The sequence below is a fragment of the Larus michahellis genome, chromosome 5 (genome assembly GCF_964199755.1).
Source record: "Larus michahellis chromosome 5, bLarMic1.1, whole genome shotgun sequence".
NCBI classification, from domain to species: Eukaryota; Metazoa; Chordata; class Aves; order Charadriiformes; family Laridae; genus Larus; species Larus michahellis.
In genome coordinates, this window is record NC_133900.1 from 46193153 (window position 1) to 46216814 (window position 23662).

Consider the following 23662-nt stretch of genomic DNA (forward strand, 5'->3'; position numbering starts at 1 on the left):
ATTTCTTTTCTTATGTTCCCTGCCATACAAAATTGAACAGTCATTCTTCTGCTCCAGCCGTTAGGATTTTTGTAGATGTCATTGCCACAGTCACACTGTCAGTCTAACTAAAAATGTCAAGTTACACAACAACACTGTGAAAATAGTACAGAGGTTTATTATTATTTATAGACCATCTCTGCTAGAGCGTGATTAAGGTTCTCTAACTTCAGTGAGTCTCAAGATTGCATCAGGAGTGGGTGGTGAGACTGAAACTGTAGAAAACCAAACAGCAATATATGAAGTTTTCTTTTAAAAACAAACAAACAAAACCCAGTTTATTTTCTCTTCCCCTCACAGACAGAAAGGCAGCTCTGGAGGCAGTAGTGAAAAGTTTGGGACCTGGCTTTGTAGCAGAGTTCAATAAACACAAGTCACTTCGAGCAGCTGGGCAAGGGTCTTCGGGATCAGGAAAATCACCACATTCTCATGGACCCTTAGGGAAGATGCCTGGAAATATGAAGAAGCCACTGAAAATAAGTATTTCTGCAAAAGCTTCGAAGAAAGACGTGTCTTCTTTGCCGGGGTCAAGTTCTTCATCTCCTGAAACTGAAGATTTGCCCCAAAACAAGGAAGTGGAAGAGGATGAGGAAGACTTATCCACAGGAACCAGTGGACCATGTCCTACTCCTTATAATAGGGTGAGTCTTTTAATATTTTTCTCTGATTTTAAGAATTCGGTTAGTATCTCATTTCAGGGGGATCACTTGTGGCAAGATTAACCATTCTGTTTGCTGATTCTGTGCCGTCTTAATGTGGAGATTTGCTGGCTGCAAGTAAGTGTGGTAATTTACACTGCAAGGGTTTTTTAAGAGATGTGAAGCAAAACCTCTCCAGTGCGCTTTCCAACAGCAGAAAGAAATGTCCATTAAATTTGTATAAACTGAGTGATGAGCTCAGTTTGGAGGATCTTATTGTGTAAATAAAAGTAAAGAACAGGAGGCAGAAAGTGTTCGTTTTGCCCTGTCAAGCAAAAAAGATGAGGCAGAGAAATTTTACTACTGTTGTAAGAAGGATCTGAAGCCATTGTTGTCTTAGTCCATCATACCGACCCTTTGGATCTCTTAGAAACAGCACCTATAAACCAGATTGTATTTTAGTTGTAGATGCAGTCGTCCCTGGTAGTTTCAAGCCTCTAAATGATAAGCAAAGAGAACATTTCCTAGTGCTGTTGAAGCTAATGGATAGCATTGAAAGGAAGGTAGTGGAGTTGTGCAGCTCCTTACCCATGCAGCCCAGACAACTGGAATTACGTAGATTTATAGTACTCAATAAAAATAAAAAGGTTGTATTGTATAAGTTGGTAAATCCTATGTCATGTCTTCTAATAACCGAAGATTGAGACGGAGTAGTAGAACAACAAAATTGTGTCTCTGTCCTTGTGTTAGAAAGCAAAAAACTGGAAATACCACTGTGAACTAAGCGATATGTCTATTTTGAAGTAATTTTTATTACAGATTCTTTTTTCTTCCTCTTACTGGACTTGACTTGGAAAGTATTTCTTTTCTTTTCAATTCGTAGCTGTTGAGAGAAGAATTGCTGAGTTGTGGGACTGTCCTTCAAATATCTGATTTACCAGATGATGGCTTTTCAGATCAAGATATTAAAAAAATTGTTCAGCCATTTGGCAAAGTTAGTGATCTTCTCGTACTTCGCTCTAGAAATGAGGTAAGCATTCCTGTAAAAAATTCTGTGTCAGAATGCAAAAGAAATTGTCAGGCAATGAAGAAGTGTAGTATTTGGATCCTCAGCTAAACATAGGATAAGGCTTCCTGAACAGTTTGTCATTAAAGATCACATACGTAATCTTGGAATAGCTGGGAATCTTAACTTTATAAATTCAGTCTTGCTTGCTACCCAAGTCTTCAATGTTAGAGGAAGTAGGATGCTTTTTGTATTATGCTGAAATCCAGACGTTTTCATCAAACTCCACACGAACTTAGAGAGAGAAGTACATGCAGTTCTGTCACGAGCAGTTTTGCTAAGGAAAAATTGCAGTGAATTGTATCTTGTGCCTGTAGTATAAACAAAGACTCAAAGTACCATTTATTTTAGGCCTTCTTGGAGATGAACTTCAAAGAAGCCGTAATAGCAGCTGTGAAATACGGTGAAACTGTGCCAGTGCTGGTAAATGGGAAACGGGTGAAAATAAGTGTAGCAGAAAAGCCAAAAGCATCTCCTGGCCAGGTAAGCAGCCTGTTAGTGAACAACATAATATTTTGTGTGTGGCTTGGTATTCTGCTCCAAAACTTGATGTTCTTCAGAAAAACAGATTTAGTTGTTTTAATATATTTTTAATTCCGTTTTCATAAACGGCAGTCTAAACTAAATATGCAAATGCACTTTGTAATTCCATTTTTCTTGTTAAATTTGGTGCTTGTGAATGGTATCAGTTTAATAAGCAGTGAAAGATACAACCTATATTAATATATATACTTAATTACTACTAATAATTATTAATACCATTTTTATATTTGTCTGTATATACATTTATAAATAAAGTATAAATGACATGTAAAAGTTTTTCTTTCTGTCTATTCCAGACCAAAATGAATATTAAAAAACGGCCTCAGAATATTAAAAAAGTTGCACGAAGTACGAAGTAAGTGTTATCATTACATGCATTTAGTGTTAATAATAACGATTGGAAACCAAATGGGTTCATATCTGTTTGACTTCCTGTGTTTTATTGTTTTTGGGCTTTTTTAAGCTGTTTTGATGTTCATTAATTGTCTTTAAAACTGATTTTTCTTTATTTTTTGCTCATAAAAGAAAAGATCAGAACACGACCACTAGGACAACTAAATCTGTTACAGGTAAGGTTTGGTTACCTTGTATCTGATGATACCTCTGTGTCCTGGTTTAACCCTCCCCTGAAGGGTAGGGAGAAGAGGGAGAAAAAAAACCATGTGTGGGTTGAGATAAATACAGTTTAATAGAACAGTAATGGAAAAGGAACATAATAATGGTAAAAGAAAATACAAGACAAGTCACTCTCGTTGCCTGGTGAATTGGTTGCCCAGCCTGACCTGAGCAGAGATTGCGGATTTCCGCCTCCCCTCCCCACCCGGCCAAACCCCATTTATATACCGAGCATGACATCTATGGTATGGAATATTCCATTGTGCATTCTATATTGTTCTGTCTATGCTCCTCCTCAGCTTCTATGGGAAGCTGAAAAAAGTCCTTGACTAGTATAAACATCACTTAGCAACAACTAAAACAATACCCATTATTGATATTCCTTTCATGCCAAATCGGAAAACACAGCAATCACTAGAAAGAAAATTAACTCTTATCTCAGCTGAAACCAGGACACTCTCTTATTGCCCTCCCCCTTTTTTCCCCTTTCTTTGTTTTTGTGTGAGTGATTTGCATAATAGTGACTGAAAGCAAGTTCAGAGAGCTATAAGAAAACGTCTAGTTTATACTTTCAAATGTTTTCCTTTTCATGTGACCCTATCTTTCTTTCTTAAAAAGAAAAACAACAAAACAAAACCCACAAAAAACAACCCTCAAGTGGCAGTAAAGAACCCCTAGCTTGACCTGTGCTTATACTCTGTAATTTTAAATGTTTGTGCATCTGTTGAAGAGAAATGTGGCACTTTGGGCTCCATGAAATAAGTATAATTCTTCAAGCTGACTTTAAGCCTAATATATAACGTATTTAGTGTTCTCTTTCACAGTTATTATTAGTGCTTCTTGGTGTCTTATGTTTTTTGCATGTTCCAAATGCTTTTAAATTTCTGTCCTGGTCTTCTATTGATCCTGACAGAAATTATTTCAGAAATATTCACGAATTATTACCTGGTCTGGCAGAAGAACTTGTATGTCATGCTGTTAGAGAAGAACTTTTTTTTTTGGTAGTACTTCAATGAAAACAGGACAAACTGCAGCAAATACATCAAAAGCCAATGAAACTTTACAAAAATTTGATACTATTAAAACATTGGAAGTAACAGCCATATCATTTTTTTGTTGCTTATATTATTGGCTTTCATGAGCATTTTTTTGGAGCAATGTCAAGGACCAGACATTATTTTGTTGGGAAATTGTCTTTTTTAAAGATGTATTGGTCTTGAGTCATTTGTTAGCGTGGTCACTTCTGAATCCAATTTCCAGAATGGAATTAAGAGTCGTGTAACAGTGCGTTTCAAGAGCTGTCTCACAGGTGGAAACTGGGAATTGTTTATAGTTGTTTAAGAGAAAGAAAACACCAACTCTTTTTCAGGAGCAAGGTTTTCTCACCAGAATCCTAAACAGATTCACAAAAGATACCTTACTTCATGGCTTTCATTCAGTATTTTGTTGGAATTATGTTTTGGGATTTTTTTTTGTCATGTCTGTTGAATTTTTGCAGATTAAACTATTTTTGTATGTATTTTTATACTGTAACTTTACAAATGTAAGATTAAAGAAATAAGCATCTTTACTGACTTACTTGATTTTGGTTATTTTATGTAGGTAAAAAAGAAAAGACTAAGAAATCATCCATGACAGGAGATAAGAAGATCAAGAAAACTTCAAATACTGTGGGTAAGACAAATGAGAACTTCTACACTTTGCTCAGAAAACATAGGCAGGTGCCTTTCTGTCTCCCTGCTGCCCACTTTCCAAAACAGGTATTTAAGGTAGTGAGTCCAAGCTTTTCACAACTTTTTCTGGGCTTGCCAATGTAGTAGGTTGTTGGACAGGCAAGCGCCCTTCTTGTGCCTTGTGGCTTGGCTAATGCAGTGATTATCAGTGCTGATTGTACATCTAGAATAGCAAAGGACGAGGGAAAGTAGTTGAGTTTGAGGAAGCAGACCCTTTCACATCACCACAGCCACACAGCTGTTTTGCAAAGCTGGAATGAGCTTTTCACGGAATCACGGAATCTTCAGAGTTGGAAGGGACCTCTAGAGATCATCTAGTCCAACTCCCCTGCTAGAGCAGGATTGCCTAAAGCACATCCCTCAGGGCTGCATCCAGGCAGGTCTTGAAAGTCTCCAGAGAAGGGGACTCCACAACCTCCCTGGGCAGCCTGTTCCAGTGCTCTGTCACCCTCACTGTAAAGAAGTTTTTCCGTGTATTTGAATGGAACTTCCTATGTTCTAGCTTGTGCCCATTGCCCCTCGTCCTGTCACTGGGAACCATTGAAAAGAGCCTGGCTCCGTCCTCCTTAAACCCACCCTTTAGATACTTGTAAACATTAATCAGGTCCCCCCTCAACCTTCTCTTCTCCAGGCTAAAGAGTCCCAGCTCTTTCAGCCTTTCCTCATAAGGGAGGTGCTCCAGTCCCATAATCATCTTGGTTGCCCTACGCTGGACTCGCTCCAGTAGTTCCCTGTCCCTCTTGAACTGGGGAGCCCAAAACTGGACACAGTACTCCAGTTGTGGCCTCACCAGTGCAGAGTAGAGGGGGAGAATGACCTCCCTCGACCTACTGGCCACAGTCTTCTCTATGCAGCCCAGGATGCCATTGGCCTTCTTGGCGACAAGGGCACACTGCTGGCTCATGGATAATTTGCTGTCTACCAGGACCCCCAGGTCCTTTTCCTCAGAGCTGCTTCCCAGCATGTCCGCCCCTAACATATACTGGTGTTTGGCATTCTTCCTTCCCAGGTGCAGGACCCTACACTTGCTTTTGTTGAACCTCATTAGGTTCTTCTCTGCCCAGCTCTCCAGCCTGTCCAGGTCACGCTGGATGGCAGCACGGCCCTCTGGAGTGTTGGCCACCCCTCCCAGCTTGGTATCATCAGCAAACTTGCTGAGGATACACTCTGTCCCCTCATCTAGGTCATTAATGAATATATTGAACAAAATTGGTCCAAGTATTGACCCCTGAGGGACACCACTCGTTACAGGCCTCCAACTGGACTCTGTGCCGCTGATCACAACCCTCTGGGTTCTGTCACTCAGCCAGCTCTCGATCCACCTCACTGTCACCTCGTCTAGCCCATACTTCCTCAGCTTCCTAATGAGGATGTTATGGGAGACAGTGTCAAAAGCCTTGCTAAGGTCAAGGTAGATGACATCTACGGCTTTCCCCTCATCCAGCCAACCCGTTATAACATCATAGAAAGCTATCAGATTGGTCAGGCATGATTTGCCCTTGGTAAATCCATGCTGACCACTTCCAATAACTTCCTGTTCCTCTATGTGTTTGGAGACGACATCCAGAATGAGTCGCTCCATTACCTTCCCAGGGACAGAGGTGAGACTAACCGGCCTGTAGTTCCCTGGGTCCTCCTTCTTGCCTTTTTTGAAGATTGGAGTGATGTCAGCCTTCCTCCAGTCCTCAGGCACCTCTCCTGTTCCCCATGACCTTGCAAAGACAATGGAGAGTGGTCTAGCGATAACATCTGCCAGCTCTCTCAGCACTCGCGGGTGCATCCCGTCAGGGCCCATGGATTTATGAATGTCCAGCTTGGCCAAGTGGTCTCTGACCCGGTCCTCCTCAACTAAGGGAAAATCTTCCTCTCTCCAGACCTTCCCCCTTGCCTCCAGGGTATGGGATTCGTGAGGGACGGCTTTATGAGTGAAGACCGAAGAAAAGAAGGCATTCAGTAACTCTGCCTTCTCTGTGTCTTCCACCACTAGGGCACCCGTCTCATTCATCAGTGGACCTATATTTTCCCTAGTTTTCCTTTTTCTGTTGATATACTGGAAAAATCTCTTCTTGTTGTCTTTAACTGCTGTGGCCAAGCTGAGTTCTGATTGAGCTTTGGCCCTTCTAATCTTCCCCCTGCATAGCTTTGTTATATCTTGATAATCCTCATAAGTTGCTAAGCCCCTTTTCCAGAGAATGTAAGCCTTCCTTTTTTTCCTGAGGTCCAGCCAAAGCTCTCTATTTAGCCAGGCTGGCCTTCTTCCCCGTCGGCTCGTCTTTCGGGACATGGGGATGGCCTTCACCTGTGCTTCTAAGAGCACCTGCTTGAAGTATGACCAGCTTTCCTGGGCACCTTTGCTCTTCAAAACTGCCTCCCAAGGGACACTCTCAACCATGCTCCTAAACAGGCTAAATGTATGCTGTATGTACGATTTCATACAGCTTTTGCTGTATGTAACAAGGAGCAGGAATTCATGTGATAGGAGTTCTCTGAATATCTGGCAGAAAAATCTATAGTGCAGTTCATTCTTCTTTTGCAAATCTATTAGTTTAATATATTGAAATGAAGAGTGCTTTTTTTCTGCCGTTACCTACCAGCAAAATCTGTAGATGAAGACCTTCAGATTTCAACAGAAGCTGAAATGGAAGTTGGGGAAACTAAGCTGTCAGACCCAAAGAACATCACAGAAGGGGGTAGAGTTACAGAGCCTGTGAAGACAGTAGAGACTCCGTCCAAAGGAGTGACTAATCCTGCACCTGTACTAGGTAATTCTGATATGATAATGCCATTTTAAAGTTACTTTGCTAGTTGTAGGTTATGTGAAGCTTAACATTGTGATGTCTTCTCAAATTTATTTTTTAGAGAAACTTGCACAGATGTCTCAGGTGGCGGTGTTGGACTTGGATGAGTTTAATGACCAAGGTAAATTGCACGCTGACAAGTTTTTTCTCATTTCTATCCTAAACCTCTCTGTTACTGTGAACTAAATGAGGATACTTTTGAGGCCGGGGAATTAGGATGATCCAGGATATCAGAAAAGAGAATTATTAAAATAAGTTTGCTGACTGAAACATAAAACAGGAGGTTCATGGTGATGGCTGAAGTGCCTAAAAACACTCAAGACTTACATTTTTCAGTGGACATAATATTTTTGACTAGACCTTTTCAGTGCAACATGGGGACTTTTATTTACAACTGATTAGAGCAGAGGATTCAGGTTTTCTGTATGTTCTGTTTACAGCTGCACCACCAATTATTTTAATCTCGGTGCTTTGCATTGCCTGCTGGAGCTGGTTCAATAGGTGCTGTTTTCCCCATATTTTATAACGGCTATGTTTACAACCAAGTCTGTTGCTAATCATAAGTGTATTTTAATTCTTGGTTACCATGCATGTGATATGGCAAGGTTGTAGATGTGAACGTTTTACAGAAGTGATTCTCCGTAACGTGTGCTTGCCTGTCCTGTATGATTGCTGTTTTCCTGTTTCCTGCTGTCTATATTTTCCTGAGCCTCTTCTCATATCATTGTGGAATTGGCCCAGGAAAAGGAAAATAAAAGAAAGATTTTTGTGGGCATGTGGTTGGCACCTTACATGGTCCTGGTGTGCCCACAAGAAAGTCTTGTGGTTATTCAACTGATAAGTCCTTAATGTCAGCAAAGTATTTGCGTGTTAAGTGAGGGATTTTGATTAATTTTCCTTATTCCTACTGGAACTCCGCATGTGTCTCACCAATGTAATTTGTCACTATGAGTTAAATGAAGGCGTATTTCATTTTTCACAATGACTGTGGTGATAAAATGTAATGCAAGAAGTTCTTAAAACTCTCCAGTATTTAAAGAAATCTGTTGAACTAGTAAGCTAACTCTCCCCCCCCTTCTCTTTTTTTTTTTTTTTTTTTTTTTTTTTTTTTTTTTTTTTAGAAGCTACAATAACAACTACAAAGAGTGAAGAACCAACAGAACCAGCTAGCAAGGTCAGTGTTTGCATCCTTGGAAGTTGTAAGTACATGGTTGGTGCCAGTTTCCAAGTTCTGGTGTACTGTCTGAAAACCTCTGATTTAAATCCCCCGCCTGTTCATTTCTTGTGAGAAATACTGAATAGTTTATCTTCTCCTTGGTGTTTGTGGTTTGATAGACATCCACTGCTTCACTCTTCTGGTTTTGGTTGTTTGTGTTTTTTTTTTTTTCTCCTCAGAGTGTGTTCCTTACACCAAAGATCCTTTATGCTCTGATCATCTATATTGCCCTGCTGTGGGTTTTTTCTCTTTAGATGCAGTATTTGCACATACAGTCCTGCAACATTTGACATGTGGGCATGTCATGGGTATAAAATAGTGGCATAATTATATAGGGAGTTTTGATTTGCTTTGAATTTTTCTGAGGTAGCATGAGACAACCTAAGCTTTGTGCAGAATTAGCTTAGATGTAGATACATCCACTATTAAGTGGTAGTTAAGGTGATTACCTGACGTAATTAGAGAAAGTAGCAAAGCATATTAAACGTTTTTTAACCTAAATCCTAAAAAGGTTCAAATGACCTTTGGTTGTGATGTAATTACAAGTATTATAACATGCTTTTAATCAATTTTAACTATTACTTCAGTTTAATAGTAAAAATAAAGCTTCTTTCAGTAATATAACAGTTTTGATTGAGAGATGAAGAAATATCAGTGATATTTACTTTCATTTGTTTACAGGAACTTGATGATATATGTGTGGTTCTTATTTCAAACTTGCCTGAGAGAGGATTTTCTGTTGAGGAAGTTTCCAACCTAGCAAAGCCATTTGGAGGACTGAGGGATGTGCTAATTTTATCATCTCACAAAAAGGTATTCTAATTGGTATTTAGTAATCTTTCTACTTAGAGAAGCAGCAAATGCATTTTAACAAATGCAGATGTGATAACGTAGTGCAGCAAGCATTGATGTGAGTTGCTTTTGATAAATTACAATTTTTTTTTAAAAAAATTGTTTTCTTTGTTTTAAAAGGCATATCTTGAAATAAGTAGAAAATCTGCAGATTCCATGGTTAAATTTTACACCTGCTTTCCCATGTCACTGGATGGAAGTCAGCTCTGCATCAACATGGTGCCTCAGTATAAGACTGTAAAAGATGAAGTAAGTAATAAAATATATTTAAATTCTAGGATGTGTGATAACATTTCAGTACGGAGCAGGACTTTGTATTTAAGCTGAGTTTTATACGCGACCAGTTTTATACATTCTCATGGTTTGTCCTGTTGAAGACTGATTCTATTAAATGTCTTCTTGAGTCCTGGTCTTCTGATATAAGAATAACACAGATGTCCGAAGTGCTGATGCTGTTGATTTTATTAATAAAGCAGAAACTTAAAAGTTGTTGGGAGTCAGTGACTGCCAGTTATCGGCTGTTAGTGAAGCTATATTTTACAGTTCAAATCTTGTAATGCTTTATTTTTATTTTTTTTAAAGGAAGCAATATTTACTGGTATAATCAAAGACTCTGACCCCAAGGTAAGTTGCTAGCAGTTTAACTTTTCCTCCACATCAAAATGCGTTACTTTAAATTGGAATTAGTATCCTTCATACTGAAATACTAGCTAATTGAATTGTTATCTAAGCTTTCTCTTGAATTAAATGCTCGTGTACGTTTTCATGGGCGAATGAGGAGGGAATAAAATGAGTAAATGTTCACTTGGTTAGCTCCACGATGCATGAAGTGCAAGGAATGAAACATTTAATAGGAGTCCTTTGAGATCCTCCCCTTCTGTTATGTTTATTTCATGTTCTAACAACAAGCTGCTGACTAGTATAGCTTGGAGAATATGCAGTGTTTGCCTGTATATAATGCCACCCGTTTTCCTCAGTGTGTTTTATAGACGCATATTTTGGTTTTAACTATCAAAACTACCTCTCTGCTTTGTCCGGTGTAGTGCGTCTTCCTTATTGTCCCTTCTGTTCTTTCACTGCACACAGTGCAAGCTGGCAATTGATGTACAAAGCATTTTTATACAGCGTAGGTAGGCAGAGGTTAATGAAATTATTGCTTTTATGTCTTCTGAAAAACATTTTCAGGATATTCCTGATAAGAGGGTCAGTCATTTGGTCTGAAGGTGTCTCTGGGCTTAAACAGTTGGCGCAAGAACTTCACAAGAGTGACTTTGTTTAGAAAGCATGTTGCAAAGAGCCCTGCCAACAATAAATCACTTTCTAAGAAACCCCAAAAGGCTCAAACTTTCAGTTGCAAATGTGTCTGGGGGGTATATCTGCTTTCTCCTTATGATTGTTGTTTGGCACTAAGAGACACGACTGAGTGCTTACTGCCAACACCCCTGCTGCTGCATCCTGCTTAGGCTTCTGATGTGCTTGTGGTGCAATACTTCTTTTCTGCTCCTAGTAAAGTGATCAATAATGGAAGAAAAACATACCAGACCTTGGGGGAGGGGAATTTCTTTAAATACTTGAAAGACTTGTTTAAGATTTGTTTAAGATTTCAGAAGTTTACTAGTACCTTTGGACTTGGTGTCCCAGGGCCCTTCCCTTTGATTGTGCACGAAGTATTTGGTGCCAGGGTTCAGTCTATGGTTCTGCTGGCACTACGTGGCTGATGATGGCTTTCCGTTTGCGGTCAGCCCACTTGTACCTTCTGCACCAGAACCCTTCCTGGTCAGAAGAGACTTATTCGTCTCCTTGGTAGCCTGTCCCCATGGTAGTGGTAAGTCTGTTTGAAAATTGAGAAACACAAGTAATAATATTTGACCAGGGATTTTTATGTTATTACAAACTGATCAAGTAAACCAAACTCCAACATGAAAACCAGGATTGGAGTCTTTTGGATAGGTTTCTATGCCTTTACCAATTTATAATCTGATGAGATAGTGTCTGCTTTTCAAAATACCAAATTTTATTTAAACTTCAGCTATATTTTGCAGTGTTCCTTTAAAATAAAACACTCAACTTGATCCTTTTAAGTTTGTTATTCTGTTATATACTTGGAAGTATAGCTGGTTCTTTTGATGTACTGCAGAGAAAATGGAAAAATCTGTGTGAATCTGAAAATATGAACATTGGATGTGTGTGACTGCTGTTTTTCGTTAATACCTGACCGATACAGAAGTCTTCTGTGAGGCTTTTCTTAACCGAGTTCAGTAGCTGCTAACAAAGTATGTTACAAAGTTAAAGCAAGTTTCGTCATCACTTTTCTTTAGGTAAATACTGAAACTATACACAATCAGTTTGTGCATCTCGGGAATTTGCCAGATGATGGATACAGAGAACTTGAGGCAGTTTGTGTGGGACTTCGGTTTGGAAAAGTAGATCATTATGTTGTACTGAAGAATAAAAACAAGGTATTTTTTTCTATGGTGCACAGTACCATGTTGGGTAAAAAAAAGAATTAAAAAAGTAGGTATTTATTTTTTTTTATCTCCCAGTACCATGAATGTTCTGCTAATGAAAGGTCAAAGTTTTTGACTCTTTCTTTTCTGGAACAAGAAAATAGTTAGTCTTATTTGTTGGGGGCAGTGGGAAAGGGAAAAAAGACCCAACCAAACAAACTTTTGACTGGCCTGAGCAATAGAAGAACAGTTTGGTAAGCTCTGAAAGTAAAACTTCCCAAATAGCCGGGCAAATTATTGACCTTTGCCATTAGAAGTGTAAGTGGAGGGAAAATGAGTTCCCATTTTGTAGGAAACTTGGGGGAAAAAGAATTATAATATGAGCAGTGAAAATGTCAGAATAGCTGAAATTACTTTTTGTTTTGGGAAAATGTAGTGGATTGATTTTCAGTGTTTTTAGATTTGATATTTTAATATTTAATGTTGCTGATTTTGCACTTGACACTGGATTTTTAGTTTATGAACTAGACTTAAGTCACTGTGTGTGTATGTATATTTTAACTATTAAAGTGCAATTGTGCTCCCATTATTATGAGATATTTTAAGTGTCCAACTGCTAATAAAGCATAAAACAGGTGAAGATGCTTTTAAGGAAAAGATAATATTTTTCTGTAGCTGGAAGGTTAGACACCTGTGGGTAGGGAAGCTCCAGGCTCCACTCTTTTTGTCGTGCTTTCCTTTTTTAGTGCTAAAGATAATTCCAAACAGGAGAGATTTCTTTCTTCAGCCTCTCAGAAAGAAGACTCCACTGTTCTTCATATGCAAGAACCTAGCATTTAATAAAAAATTGCTGCTTATAGCTAGTTTAAAATGAAGATGTTGAAACCCTTCAGGAATACTGGATATACCATGCTATACCAACTTAATGTATTAAACTTGTTCTTCAGTACAAAAATAAGATGAAGTAACAGTTATTTGAAGTTTGTGCTTTTTTTCCTTTTAGGCGATTCTGCAGCTGGATAGTCCCAAGTCAGCCAGATCAATGTACACCTTTCTGAAGCAATATCCATATATTATGTGTGAGCATACGTTGTCCTGTACATTGTCACCCAATGGAGAGTCTGCTGAGGTAAGGTTTTTTCCTTCTTTTGCAATAATACGTTATTTTTGTGGAATACAACCACCTTTCCATGAAATGCAGCTAATGGTGACAATGTCACTATTTCTTTCACTATTTGCTGTCATTGTGGATGAGAGTGAAAACTGTGCAACAGCTGGGAACTGGATCAACTAGTCTGTTTTCTGGAATGAGGCATAGGTGTTGAAAGTATGTGTTACTGTTTCTTTCTTTTATATCTTTCTCTATTTTACAAACATATACAGAATGTCTTTCATCTCCAACAATGAAGGTGTCTCTTAATAAAAGATAAAGAGAAGAAGGGAGGAAAGCAACTATTTAGTACTGGTTAGAAAAGGATTTAATAGAGGGGTTTTTTCTGATCAAGTTTGATTCATCTTTAGCAGTTTATCTGCCTTAAGTCTTCTTGATTCCAGATTCAATTGCTGTCAGCATTGGTCTGTGCACCTACAGCTGCTTCCATCTTCTCTCATAGAAATGAAATCATTTTCAGTATTGAGCAGCTCCTAGTTTTCTTCCGGTGGTTTGCTGAAGGAACAGCAAGCTGCAGCAGCTGAACACCAGAGAGGAAGAAATTTAGTGCATGTTGCATTGGATAGATGAAGAGCTTTAAGCAAGAAACGTGAGCATCAGCCACATGCTAATAGCGTTTTGACTTCCAAAGTGGAGAACGTAAATCCAGACGTGGTCTCTCTCACAGCCTGGAGGTAAAGGGCTGTTTACTCTGCAGTCGAACATGAGGATTTTTTTAATTTCACTAGTTCTGCGTGCTCCTGCCTTCTCATAATGAGCTATGTACTGTCAAGACTGAGACCAAAAAGTGTATAGGGTGGTTTCGTTTGCTTTTTTTTCTGGGGGTGTGTGTGTGAGATTATTATTTTTTTAAATTGATTCTCCATGTAAATTTAATTCTTGTAGCTCTTATTCCCTGTGTGTTGCTGTTACTTTTCAGTGGCATGACTTTGGGATACCATTGAAACAACAGAATGTGCCTGGAGGGACAGGGCGTCTTAGTTTTCTCCCTTAACTTTTATTCACACAAGAGAAAGTTTAACTTCAGGTTAATGATAACAAAGGCATCAGTCCATTACTTCAACAGGGAGGGAGGGAAAAAAAAGTCATCCAGACATGTACTTAACAACTGACACAGCTGTCAGTATTATTTGTACTGAGCAAAGTGATGAATTTCAACTTTTTTTAAAGATTAGGTTGTATACTGATCTTGGCTTGTGTCGTAGTTTGTTCTCTATTGTATTGGCAATTTCTTCTGTTTTATTGAAAAGCATCCTTATTTATGGAATCTGTAAGGTAGCTGTACAGTGTTTAGGATTCACATTTTTAAAAATATACTGCGTCAGTAGAGATTTTAGGTGTATGTTTTTGGGTGGGGGTCTCCTGGAATCGTTGTCAAGTTGCATCTGTGATGATTTAGAACATATGGTGATATACAGCCAGATATGATTTGGGCACATGTGTTTTTCGAGCAGATTCATCATGCCCCTTTCCAAGTAAATCAGCAGTTACCGTGCATGCGGAGAGTCCAGCCTGTGTAAAATCAGTTAGGTTTTTTACCTTTCTGTGAGTGTGACTCTTTGAAACATCTGCAGAGATTAAGTGACCAGCCTGCCTTCCCAGCTCTTCCAACCCTGTTGTTCTGTGCCTTCATCTGTGGCTGAAGTTTGTTCATTAGGGAGTGATCTGCCTGTTAAAGTTTCTGTTAGCCTAGAGTCAATATAATAACACTGAAAATGCTTTTTGATTACATACCTGATTCAGAGAACTCGTTTAACTTTCCTTATGAACACTGTGTCTCTACCAGATGAGTGTGGTGGTGTGGTACTGTTGGTGTGGCAGGGGTAGGGTAAGGTGGGCTGGCATGTGTCCCTCGGGGCCTCTGATGCAGGGTGGGGACCCACTCCAGGTGAAGTGCTGATAGCTAAAATCTGGTGAGCGTGGGTGCGTAGGGTGCTCTTTTCTATTCTGCTAGACGCCAGAGCCTGGATTAGATGTTCCAAAAGGTTTTTTTGCCTCCTCTTCCCCATTGCAGGGATGAATCTCCCCATTACTGACTCTCTTAGTGTGGGACAAAATAATGCCCTTCTTCCAAGACACTTTATTTTGTATTTCAGTTTATATGGTGAACTTTAGCTCATTTTAAAGAACATAAATTAGAATTGTGTTAGGTGATGTCAGATGCATTTAAGAGTTAAATCTTTTATTAGACTAACTTTGTAGCTGAAGAAAATAACCAAATTTTCAGACTTACGATCTTTTTCTCAAGTCTTAAAAAATGTAAGTAATGAGCTCCCTTCGCACTGAAAAATAAGCGAAATATCATTCATTAAGTGCTTATGCTCAGGAATGTTTTTCAAGGATGCATGGTGGGAACACTGTGTGATTCAAATCTGCTTTTTATAGCTGTTCCCTATATTTTGTGTAGCAACAGAATAACGTGCCTTTGTCACTATAAATGCTTCATCAGAGCTTAGTTCAATGCCAACAAACAGTGGCATTCACACTCTGTTTTCAAAATAATATTTCTTTCCAGCTGCACGCTTTGGGTGATACAGAGTGCTTGTCTGATTTAGAGAGGTTGATCAGCCAGATAGCAGTAACTGATGCCAATGGTATAGTAACAGCAGTAATGTAAGTGCTTGCTTAATCACGTTATAGTTTTGTTTCTGTAATTTTGCTGATAATGTCTGAATTGAATACTGCTGAAATAACAAGAATATGGGGAAAGTCCTGTATCAGTGAAGGAAGATGTGCGACTGGAATCATAAAGCATAGCTGCAATTAGTGTCATTCCAGTCTTTGTCAATGCGACTGTCGCAGCTTTTGCACAAATGTTAAAATAATCTGTACTTTGGAGATATGCTCCTAAGCTTTATTTTTATCTATATCTGAGGTGGAGACAAAATGCCTGGTCATACTGATAAGAGGGAAAACGGAGGTTTTTTCCATCTGTTGTTCTCCACTGCATTTTGAGTATGTTACCTCTTGTCCATGTTCTCAGTTATTTTTCTAGAACCTGTATTATATGCCTAAGTACCATAAGAATGTTGTAGCTCCATTTGCCCTAAGCTGTTTTCTCTAGAAGCCTTTGAATTAGAAGCTAGGCTGAAGGAAAACCAAAATAATTTTTAATTCATTATAACATGTTGAAATTACTTTTGGCACTTATCCCCGGAATAAGTGTTTTTGGAAAGGGAAAACTGAAGGCTTTGTAATTATGTGCATAAATAAAAGATTAAAGTGAATTCTACGTGCATTGACTTGATCTGACGTTCTTTCTAATAGTTTTCAAATTAGTTTGTAGAATACCTTCAGAAAAGAGATTGAGATTTGAACATTGAGTTTTTAAAGTTCTTTTGGATTGCTTGGACCTACACTACTAAATGTGATAGCTGCAGAGCTTGAATGGTTTGTGGTTACCTTTTTTTCCAGAAGATGTTATTCTATTTAACATACCACAAGTTTATTCTATATAACAGAAAGCTGTAGTCATCCTACAAGAAATGAATGCTGTATTAGAAGGTTTTAAGGAATAGAAACTGGCCTTGGGTTTTCTGTAGGTAATTGCTTGACTTGGAATACAATTTATCTTTAGAAAAGGTATGCCACTTTTTTCTGTATAATATTTACTTGTCAGGCCAACTGTATTCACCCTGAGCTCTGCAGCTGTAGCATCCTCACCAGTACAGGAGAGAAGGTGATATCTGGGAAAAGATGTGTTTAACATCCCTCTCCTCCAAATATATCACAGACCAAAAGCTAATTCTTCTCAAAAACATGACAGCTTTGAAGATGAGATGAACAAAACAGTAACTGGTGCGCTGCATGTTCTGTCTAGCAAACTCTAAGTAAAATCTCTTCTGCTGCCATGCAGCAGCAGAGTTTGTCATCGTAGGAAATACATGTTCTGTGGGGAACAGTTTTAGAACAGTTTACTGTCATTTGATCTTTCAGGTGATACATGCCTAAATTTGGGTTTATGGTGTTATTAGTTAGCTGGGTTATGCAAATTCTGTGATGATGCTTCTGAAAGTCGTAGATACTGAACCCTGATTTTTGCCTTTCAGGCTGAAGTTGTGAAGAAAGAAGTGAAGAAAGAGGAGCCAAGCAAAGGAAGGTATGCCTTTCAAGTATTTAAGGTGTTTTTTTTTTTTTTATTTATCTGTACTGTTCATGGAATGCATATCCAAGATTAAGCAGATTGCTGAGCCATCTCTCTAACTAAGCTTGATGAAAAGGCCCGCTGTGAGATCCATCAGCTGTTACCTGCTGTTACTTCTTTCAAGCTTTTGTGTGTTCTGTGTGTGCAGGACGTGTAGTGTATTGCTGTAGAGCTGTAATGTTTGTGATTTCTTTGAAATCTGGGGCTTTCAAAGAACATGAACAAATGGGGTGAAATCCTGTTTTCTGTGTAGTTCATTGAGTTGTTATTGTTTTACTAATTTGGCCAGGATTTTACCATAGGTCCTGGAAAGTATGTTTGGATATACATGTTGGTAAGACAATTTTTTATTGTATTTAACCAGGAAATGATTGCTTTATTTCATCCTACAGTGCTTTCCTCTGTCAGAGCACCTGGCTCTATTGTTTCTGTTTCCAAATGCTAAATATAAACTGAAACTTCCGTGTTTAGCTTATTAACATTAACTTCATGCTGTGGTACAGGTCCCTGAATTGATTTAAAAAAATGTTTAGATGCTGTATTAACAATCAGAACCTAGAAATGAGAAATGGTGGTTTTGGTATGTTCTATTTAAAATTGTTTCACGGACATTGCCTGTAGTAAAATTTCTGTTGAGTAACTATTTGTTGGTTTTAGAGTCTTGATTATTGTTTTCTTTTTTTTAATAAATGGATAGATCATTATAAGAGTTCTTGTTAACAAATATGACGTAAAACATCTTCTGTGACTCAAGTCCATATTTCTGGATAAGTTTTATCATTAAAACAAACAAACAAAAAACTCTGTAATAATGGTCCTAAACTTCAATTTTAAGTAATGCCATTATAGTATCATGGACTATTAACTATATTTTCAAAACCTGTTTCTTTCAAAAGTAAAGTTGGACTTCTAATTTCATGAAACTTCTACTCAGGCCCTAGACAATTTTGGAAGCATTTAGTTTCTAAACTGTCTCCGACTCACACGTCAGTAACGCATAGGTAACATTTTTGATTCCAGATCGGTGGGCTTTAGCTAGTGGTGGTAATTAATCAAAATAACTGACTCTTACATGAATCCCAGCTACTGCCCAGCATCCTGCTGTGGCTCTTGAACAGATGGTAAAACTGACATTTTTCCCTGCGAATAACACTACAAACATTCTCCTTGTCTGAGACAACTGTCTTCTTGTAAGCCTTTGTGACTTGGCTGGTTTTGGGTTTTTTTAAGTTGCGTTTCATAAGAAGCAGAAAATATCTTAAATATTATTTTATATTTATATATGAAGACCTTCTCACATGTTTCTGGGGAGGGAAGGAGTAGCCAAATTTGGGAAGCAGAAGGGACTGCCCTCTCAGTTGCCTGGGATGATGAGGTGGTCTTGGAAAAAAAACCTTTGGAATGCATCTGGAAGCTTGGTGGTTGTCCAGCCTGGGTAGGTAGTTCATCTAACCTTGCAGCTGAGGTGACTGACGTGCTTATGTGAATGCCTCTGCTCTTTTCAAGGATGCTGATGCGTTTTGTGGGGATCTGTTTTCCTCAGCTAAAACAGAGGAGACTTTACTTGGCCAGGCTAAGAATCAAGGACTATCCTACTACTCCTGACAGCTGAAATACTCATGAGGCACACTTACCCCAAAGCATTTGCAAGTAACCAGTTTAAACTGACTACAGGTTGAAGAAGCCTGTTAAAGATGAGCATGATGTTGGAATGAGTGAGGTTGCTTTTCTTTCGTAAGACTTCAGTCACTGTGAGTTGAGCCGCTCGGGCTCTCCAGGAGATTTCCAGTGTTTTGCTGGGCACTGTTGGGAGCACGCACACTCCATTGCTCCTGCCAGCGCTGCCTGCCAAGCTGCAAAATGCTGCGGGTCTGCCACTTAGCTAGGGGAGCAGTGCCCTGTAGCATGTTGCAAATGTCCATCTGATCCATCGTCATGGCGTGTTACAGCTATGCCAGTTTTAAATTGGTGGTGTGAAAGATTTTGAAGCAGAATTTTATCCCTTCTTATCTCTCCTCTCACATTTTGTAGCAGCAGAGGACCAGTCCCCTGGGGTCCAGAGGAAATCTTCAAGATTGCTGTTTTTGTTGTGCTTGCATAGCACAGATGTTAACTGAGTTTGCCTGTTTTCATCTTTCTGTTGATTCCATGTATTGTGTCTTCGTCTTGTTAACCCTCGCATCTGGCCGCTTCAAGACAGCATTTTCATCAGTGCTGAATTCCATTTGATATAGCCTTCCATTTTCTTGCTGACGTCATGCTAGGAGTATTAACAAAATGGCAGCCTTCTCGTGTCTCTTTATTTTCATGAGGGTTTATACAAATGTGCATATTTGTATTTATTCATATACATAGGTTCTGAGAAACCATGGCTCAGGCTGCTCCATTGTGCATAACCACTGATTAATTATGTGTATTTGCTGCTTCTGTGTTTGTTTTGACACTTAGCAAGATTTGTCAGCATTGGTATTTCGGCACCTTTCCATCTAGAGATGCATGAGGTATTGGGATGCTCGTTTTCTCGAGCTTTGTGGGAAAAGGGGCACAGACATCGCTATTTTCAGTGCCTCCCAACATCTTCTACGGAGGATTCTTTCAGAGAAGAATAATGCACTTACTGTAACTGAAGTTCTCTGAAAAGCACTGTCCTCTGCATTGTCATCTTGGGCTTTATTATCCTGGGAGCTGACAGTGGGATTATACAGTGAAAACAGAGCCTAGCCAAAAGGAGCCTCTGTGCCTCATGTATTGTGTTCCCTGCTATTGTGCGAGGTCAATGCAGTTTAAAAACAAAGCAACCTCTCCCTCCCCCTAAACCTGAACCAAAAAAAAATGAACAAACTTCAAACTCCTAGCTACTGGAAGAGTTTTCTAGGTTGGTGACTGCAGAGTCTGCTGTCTTCAAACATGAAACTGTGGTAAATCCTTTATACAGGGAGACTGAAGCTTCATTTTTGCTGTATATATGCTTTCACAGTCTGCCTTGCATCAGGGGATCTAAATTTTAGGAGTTCCATGTCAACGCTGAGGTCACAGGGGCACATCTGTAGTGAATGTACTACCTTGAGAGGTCTGACTACAAATAATGTGATTCAAGGTGTGACAGGCTTGCGGTATTGAGGTGGATTAAACAGAAGCATAAAACTAATCAGCTATTCGGCTCAATATTTTTAACCATTTTAACACTGATAGGCTAGATTTCCAAATGCTAAGCACTAATGCATCAGGAAAACCCCCACCATTGGCGTCAAGAGGTTACTGGTAACTGTAGAATTCTCAACATAGTTTGATTTCTTCTGTTTTTTTTAAATGCATTTAGCTCTGGCTTGAAAAAATATCCAGAGGGATCAGGAGTGGTGCAAACAGCAGCTGCTAATCCTCCAGTAGAGCCTAGTGTGGCAAAGAAAGGACCCATTTTCATCTCAAATGTCAAAGACGAGATGTCAGCAGTACAGATAGAGCCCTCTGAGTCCCATCTTGAAAGAGCAGTAAGGGAGTCTGCTCCAAGACTGGCAGAAGCATCTGTGGAGAAAGTGAACGTTGGAGTTGAAGCTACTGTGGCATCTATCAAATCTGCTGATATCAAATCATCTGAAGCAAAGTCAGAAAAGATGCTGCTGCTGCCTTCCGGTGTGGAGAAAGAAGAGGCAGTTAAAGATAATATTGAACCAGAGCTGTTTGAATTTACTGTTGTATCTGCCTCAGAGAAGGAAATTAAAGCCGAAGAGTTGTCTGCTTCTGCCACTGAACAACCAGAAGAATTGTCTGATGTGGGCAAGGCTGAAGATGTGCCATCAGATTGTACTGCGAAGCTGGCAGCAGGGGAATCGACAGGGGCTGTCCCTGAAGCGGTGCCCCCTGGTTCTGATGCAGCTTCACTGGAGATGGTGTCATCTGTTGTCACACACACAAGCAACAAGTTGGATGCTCCTGAAAAAAATCCTGTTTCTGATGCTGTGAAAATGGAACATGAGATGCCTGTAGCTCAGACAGCAGAGAAGAAACCTGTACTTAAAACTGGAGTGACCATGGAGAAGAAACTGGATGCAGCTGGAGCAGCCACAGAGATGAAACCAGAAGAATCTGTGCTCAAAGTTGGAAGAACTTCAGAGGAGAACCCTGAAAAGCTTTTGGTTAAGACTGGGGCAGAGACAGAGAAGAAACTTGAAAAATCTGTGGGCAAGGTTGGGGCTGCTGTGGAAAATGCTGCAAATGCTGTCAATGAAAATAATGAGGGAAGTTTAATCAAAGCATACCAGAATAAAGGAACAGGACCAGCAAAAACTGATGAAACCTGCAAAGCAGTTACATTAAGCTCCTCTTTATCTGTCAAGGAATCTTCCTCTGTTGGTAAAACGATTTTAAAGGCAATGGTGTCTCTTCCGGATATATCAAAGTCAAGGGTTCCAGTACGGAGAAATGAGCCTTCCGTGTGCCAAGGAGGGGAGCAGAAAGCTCCCTCGAAACCTGAGACCCGAGGCCAAGCAGTGGTGGTGAAGAAAATCGCATCAAAAGAAGAGTGTCATCCACAACCTGATAGCAGCCAATCAAGCCTGGGAGATGGCAAATGTAAAGTGAGCAGAAGTTCTATTGTTGATGGAAAGGGAGGCAATGGGAGGAATTCATCTCAGCAAGAGAAGGACTCACGAGTGGAATCTAGGGCTAGTTCAAAACAGTCTCAAGAGGGAGAGAGTAGATCATCCAGCATGAAGAAAGAAAACAGCAGCAATAAGGTGAGGAGGGCAGGAAGGCTGGTTCAGTGTGCCTGATCAGTAACTAACTCCATGCTTCTCTCAGATGTTGAGTATGGGACAATGAGATTATGTTCCCCTTCCCTTTTCCGTAAACCACTGAGCTGGTTTGGGCCAACAGACAAGTTGGAATAGTGAGATGGCGGGCAACCAGTTGCTTTTAGATGCAGTGTGTGCAACGCAAGTATGTAACTGGTTTGAAAATGGTACTTGGAAAAAAATGCAGGAAGGTATTTTTGAAGCAAATCTTTATTGAGTGTGATAACTTTATGTTCTTGAATTAGTTCTGAATGGGAATTAATAAGCTTTCTGTCCTTTTGTGAGCTGATATTTGCTTTGTCAAGTCCTGCACAGACACTGGTTACTGTAAAGAGGCTACTAAGTGAGGTATTACTTGTGACTTGTTGCTAGAGACTGTATGCCTGGACTCTACTACTGATGCTGGCTTAGTTCTGTATTTGCCAAGTATGTGATCAGAAGCAGCAATCTGGACTACTTAAAAAAAGTTCATTAAGGGAAAAAAAGCTGGATTTTTTTTTTTCTTGTGGACAAGTTAGTTGGTTTAACTGATTTCATGTGAACTTTTGTCTAATTTTTCAGGCTTCTGTTGGCGGCAATACTAAAACTTCAAAAAGTGACACCTGCAGCAGTCCAAAACAAAAGGAGGTAAGGATATAACCACAACTGAACTTAAAGTACAGATTATCTCGAAAGTGTGTGTGTGTGTGTACTAAGAATCTTTAGCGTCCTTCCATAGGGAATTTTTTGTATTACTAGTTCTTACAGACTATGGGCATAAAGCTGTAAAGTCAAGACATCTGGAAGAGAAACTTAATTCAAGAAGTGAGTGTTAAAAAGAGGTATTTTTTGGTCTCTGATGTTACTTATTTGAGAAAGAATTAATTGGATCCCTAGTTGCCTGCATGAGATCTTTATTTGTCATCACACTTGTGAGAAGAGAAAGAAAGGCTGAAGTCTTCTAAATCTTCAAAAATTATTTTGTAAAACAGGAGGTCATCAGAACACTTCCATCTATGATACCTCTTCCATGCAAAGTTATTTCCAGTGCATTGTTCTGTAAAAGCAAGGATTAGTGGACAATTTCGGTTCATGTTGGTTTGAAGAGGAGCTTGGGAGCATATAGGCTGAACTGCTCAGTCTGCATGTTTACAGGAGGGTGAAAAGAGATACCCTCTCTGTCTCAGATAGTTTAGGCTTTGGGAAAGAAAAGTAGAAAGAAGGTAATAAAAATCCATATTGATGAGTTTGTAGAAGTAGCATTACAGGATCAAATCAAAGATCTACCCCGTAAGTAGGTGGGTCCTTATGGAAAAAGGGTTTTCTGAGATAAAGCTGGAGACCTGAAAGCTTATATCAATCTTAATCCATACGAACTTCTTGCATCACCAGCACAGTGTGTTTGTGTTAATCCCCAAGAGGAAATTCTGCACCCTTTGAAAAAAGGTTTTGTAATGTCAATTATTTCTTACTGCGTTGTTCTTCACTGTTACACAGCTGCTAAGAACCAAGATCTGTGTTCTCCTTTTCATGTAAGAAAGAATACAGTAACGTTTGATTTCAGTTGAAATAAAACCAGATATTTTCACAGAATCACAGAATGGTTCGAGTTGGAAGGGACCTTAAACAGC

The 23662-nt window shown here is 39.3% G+C and overlaps 1 protein-coding gene across 4 annotated transcripts in view; it reads left to right on the forward strand.

The window, feature by feature from the left end:
* The window catches only part of ZNF638 (zinc finger protein 638), a 68806-nt gene that overhangs the window by 35152 nt on the left and 9992 nt on the right, over positions 1-23662 (forward strand). For 2 of the 4 annotated variants that reach the window (XM_074587140.1, XM_074587136.1), the window contains exons 6-22: positions 340-680; positions 1561-1707; positions 2095-2226; positions 2583-2641; positions 2812-2855; positions 4504-4575; positions 7229-7396; positions 7494-7553; positions 8554-8606; positions 9330-9461; positions 9621-9749; positions 10083-10124; positions 11819-11959; positions 12951-13076; positions 17168-17217; positions 20582-21995; positions 22614-22679. In XM_074587140.1, the coding sequence (XP_074443241.1) occupies positions 340-680; positions 1561-1707; positions 2095-2226; positions 2583-2641; positions 2812-2855; positions 4504-4575; positions 7229-7396; positions 7494-7553; positions 8554-8606; positions 9330-9461; positions 9621-9749; positions 10083-10124; positions 11819-11959; positions 12951-13076; positions 17168-17217; positions 20582-21995; positions 22614-22679 (3176 nt within the window). The remainder of the gene's footprint in view (positions 1-339; positions 681-1560; positions 1708-2094; positions 2227-2582; positions 2642-2811; positions 2856-4503; positions 4576-7228; positions 7397-7493; positions 7554-8553; positions 8607-9329; positions 9462-9620; positions 9750-10082; positions 10125-11818; positions 11960-12950; positions 13077-17167; positions 17218-20581; positions 21996-22613; positions 22680-23662) is intronic. The other 2 variants (XM_074587137.1, XM_074587139.1) reach the window with 1 other exon arrangement.